The sequence below is a fragment of the Daucus carota genome, chromosome 2 (genome assembly GCF_001625215.2).
Source record: "Daucus carota subsp. sativus chromosome 2, DH1 v3.0, whole genome shotgun sequence".
In the NCBI taxonomy this organism is placed as follows: Eukaryota; Viridiplantae; Streptophyta; class Magnoliopsida; order Apiales; family Apiaceae; genus Daucus; species Daucus carota.
This window is the reverse complement of record NC_030382.2, coordinates 3,815,659-3,819,766: the sequence shown is the minus strand read 5'-3', so window position 1 is coordinate 3,819,766 and position 4,108 is coordinate 3,815,659. Positions and strand designations below refer to the sequence as shown.

Here is a 4,108-nt window from a genome sequence, read left to right as displayed (position 1 = left end):
TAATCTACATTTGGTAAGTTTCAAACTGAAACCCTAATTTTTAACTTGAAAATTATTTGTTTCATATAATTAATCTGATTTTAATTTGGGGGTTTCAATTTGGGGGTTCTAATTTCGGGGTTTAGATTTGGAGTTTTCATCTGCATTTGATTAGTTTGAAAATGATAGGTTTGAAATTGGGGGACTGAAAGCCTAATTTTTAGTTTATTTTTGAATCTGAACAGTACAGAGTCTATGTTGTATATGCTGTTTGTTCTTTAATTAGGTGGTACATTGACTTGAATTCCATTTTAATTGGCAGTAAAATTCATTTGTTATATATATATATATATATATATATATATATGCATGTGTGTTTGTTAGTACACCTCTGCCTTGTGTTTTGCACCTCTGCCTTGTGTTATTGCTTTTATTTGTGAGTAAAATTAATTTGTTGTACTATAACACATTATATTATGATAATATTATATGGGAGTTTAATTCACTGTAGTATATGATGATATATGTATGTAATACATTATACTATAATAATATAGGTATAATTGATTATATAACTGAAAATATTGATAATTGTAATGATATATCAGGAGGTAGGTTCAAAATGGATAAGTCATGGATTAGAGAAGATAGGGATTCATTACAATATGAAATTGGTGTCGAAAATTTTCTTATTTTTGCTGAAGGAAATGCTAAGAACCCTAAGAAAATACCATGCCATTGTGGACGCTGTGTCAATTTCAAAAAATTACCAGTCAAAACAATTAGAGGTCACTTGTATGAACATGGATTTAGCTTAGGGTATGTTGAGTGGATTTGGCATGGGGAAGAATCTTCTAAGGGTAGCAAGTCATCTGTTGGCACGAGTCCTGCTTTGAAGCAGACTAATACATCGGAAACAAATGAAATATATGAAACAGCCTACAATGATGGGGATTATGATAATGAGTCATTCGAGTTCAAGAGGTTTGTGGCAGATTCTGAACAACCTCTGTTTGAGGGAAGTGATTTTACTAAGTTAGAGTCGATGTTAAAGTTGCATAACTGGAAAGCAAGATTTGGTATCAGCGATAGCGCCTTCACTGACTTGCTTGGTTCTGTTGGTTCTATCCTACCTAAAGACCATGTGTTGCCTAGTAATTCCTATGAAGCCAAAAAAACCTTGTCAAATTTAGGACTTGAATACAAGAAATTCCACGCTTGTCCGAATGATTGTGTATTGTACAGGGGTGCATATAGTGAGGCAACTGAGTGTCCCAATTGCAATTTATCTCGCTGGAAAATTGCAAAAGATGGCAGAGTCAGGGTCAATATACCAGCGAAGGTTATGTGGTATTTTCCTATAATTCCTAGGTTTAAACGCTTGTTTAAGTCAGAGTCAACTGCCAAACTAATGACTTGGCATGAGAGCAATCGAATCGAAGATGGCCTCATGCGCCATCCAGCAGATTCTCCATCTTGGAGAAATATAGATTTTAGGTGGCCTGAATTTGGTGCAGAGGCCAGAAATTTACGTCTAGCACTTGCAGCAGATGGTATAAACCCATTTAACAATGGTCTGACTAATAGGTACAAGTGTTGGCCTGTGGTCTTAGTCACATATAATATGCCTCCATGGTTATGCATGAAAAGAAAATTTATGATGCTCACTGTATTAGTTCCCGGGCCCCATGAACCTGGTAACAATATTGATGTATACCTCCAACCAATGATTGATGATCTAAAGAAGTTATGGGAGGAGGGTGAACCAAATGTCTATGATGCTTTTACTAAATCCTATTTCACCCTAAAAGCTGTACTGTTGTGGACAGTTAATGACTTCCCTGCATACGGGAATCTGTCCGGGTCTGTGAATAAGGGTTATAAATGCTGTCCAATATGCGGTGATGATACTAGAGCTAAATATTTGAGTCACAGTAGGAAAATGAGCTACCAAGGTCATCGCCGTTATTTAGGTAGACACCATCCCTATAGAAAGCAAAAGGCTGCATTTGATGGTGAACAAGAATTTGGACATGCACCTATACCCCTGTCTGGAGAAGAAGTGCTAAAGCAGCAAGAAAAACTGAATTTTAGGTTTGGGAAGGAGAAAAAGTCAAATAAGGTTGAATCTGTGTGGAAGAAGAAATCAATTTTTTTGAATTAGAATATTGGAAATTCCACCATGTTCGTCATTGTCTCGATGTTATGCACATCGAGAAAAATGTGTGTGATAGTTTGATAGGGACACTGTTAAATTTGAAATTTAAGAGTAAAGATAGTACCAAATCTCGTCTTGACATGGTCCACATGGGAATTAGAGCTGATTTAGCTCCTGAAATAGGAGAAAAAAAGACGTACCTCCCCCCTGCCTCTTATACTTTGTCCAAGGCAGAAAAGAAGATAATGTTATCTTCATTGTCCAACATGAAACTGCCCTATGGACATGCATCAAATATAAAAAATTGTGTATCCTTACCTGAACTGAAGGTGTATGGGATGAAGTCCCATGACTGCCATACACTACTCCAACAATTACTACCAGTTGCAATACGTTCTGTACTCCCGAAGAACGTGAGGGTTAGTATTATCCGATTATGTTTCTTTTTTAATTCCCTGTGCAACAAAGTCGTAGACGTGTCAAAATTAAACAAGCTGCAATCTGATGTGATTTTGACCTTATGCGAGTTGGAGAAAATATTTCCTCCCTCATTTTTTGATGTAATGATACATTTGGTTGTCCATTTGGTAAGAGAACTGCGGTTATGTGGACCAGTTTTCTACAGATGGATGTATCCATTTGAGCGGTTTAATAAAGTTCTAAAAAGTTATGTGCGAAACCGGTTTCATCCCGAAGGTTGTATAGCAGAAAGCTATCTTGGCGAAGAATCTGTTGAATTTTGCTTCGAGTTTGTTAAACATAGTTGCACAAGTACTGCGGGCCTTCCAAAAGACGAGGACAAACTTTCTGGTCCATTGTCTACTGCAATAATGAAGTCAGTGGAAGAAACAGAGAGGGATGAGGCGCATCTTCATGTCCTTCTTAACAACACAGAAGTGGAGCCATATATTTTGTAAGTAATTTATGCATTTCATAATTCTGCACACACTAACACACACACATATGTACAATATATTGCATACATCAGGACTGATTATAGTTCAATTTTTCTATAGGATGCATAAAAATTATTTGGAAAGGATTTACCAAGGAAAGAGAAAGAGTGTACAGTGGTTGATGGGAGAACATAATCGGCTATTTGCTGATTGGTTCGAAAAAAAGGTAAGTTACTCTGCATCGTTTGTTGTATCTCTCTATATTAACATGATTGCAATTACTTACTATGTCAATTATGCTAGCAGGTGAGTTTGGAAGTAATGGAAAATGGTCCAGAAGCTGTTTCTGAAACGATACGTTGGTTAGCAGGGAAACCATCATATTCAGTTTTAACTTACGAAGGATTTTTAGTTGATGGAGTCCGATACTACACAAAGGACCGAGATGATGCTAGGGTTGTTCAAAATAGTGGTGTATCGTTAGTTGCAAAGACCATCCAAGTTGCCAGTGCGAAGGATGTAAATCCCGTGGAAGGTGATATGACATTTTATGGGATAATAGAAGAAATATGGGAGTTAGATTACCACGCATTCAAAGCTCCCTTATTTTTGTGTAAATGGGCAGCGAATGATAGAGGTATAAAAATCGATGACCTCGGTTTTACACTTGTTGATTTTAGTCGACAAGGACACAAAAAGGATAAATATGTGTCGGTTGACCAAGTGAAACAAGTGTTCTATATTGAGGATCCAGTTGATGCTAGCTGGTCTGTTGTGCTTCAGTCAGCAACTCGTGAGTATCGTGATATTTACTACGAAGATGGTCTTGGAGACACCACCTTACAAAATCAGCCATTCTGTTCAGAAATTCCGTCATGTGATATTGTGGATGATGTTGAAGTTAGTTGTACCAATAAAAGAGAGAATGTTGAGGGAGTTTGGGTGAAAATGTGAACCATTTCATGTAGTCAATTGCCTTGATAATATACTATATAGTTAAACTTTTTGCAAGTCAATGTGTAATAGTAGTTAAACTGTTATTACTTGTTGCTATCGTTTAAATTGTTGCATAAAT

General features: G+C 36.6%; 1 protein-coding gene across 1 annotated transcript; it reads left to right on the top strand.

Annotated features, from left to right (window-relative positions):
- The first annotated feature begins 601 nt into the window (after window positions 1–601).
- LOC135150310 (uncharacterized) lies at window positions 602–2,143 on the top strand. Its single transcript, XM_064086572.1, has one exon. It carries the CDS (start codon window positions 602–604, stop codon window positions 2,141–2,143), a length of 1,542 nt encoding a protein of 513 aa, XP_063942642.1.
- The last annotated feature ends 1,965 nt before the right edge of the window (window positions 2,144–4,108 follow it).

Excerpts from the sequence above, each read along its gene's own strand:
- LOC135150310 (XM_064086572.1), top strand. The coding sequence starts at position 602 with ATGGATAAGTCATGGATTAGAGAAGATAGGGATTCATTACAATATGAA.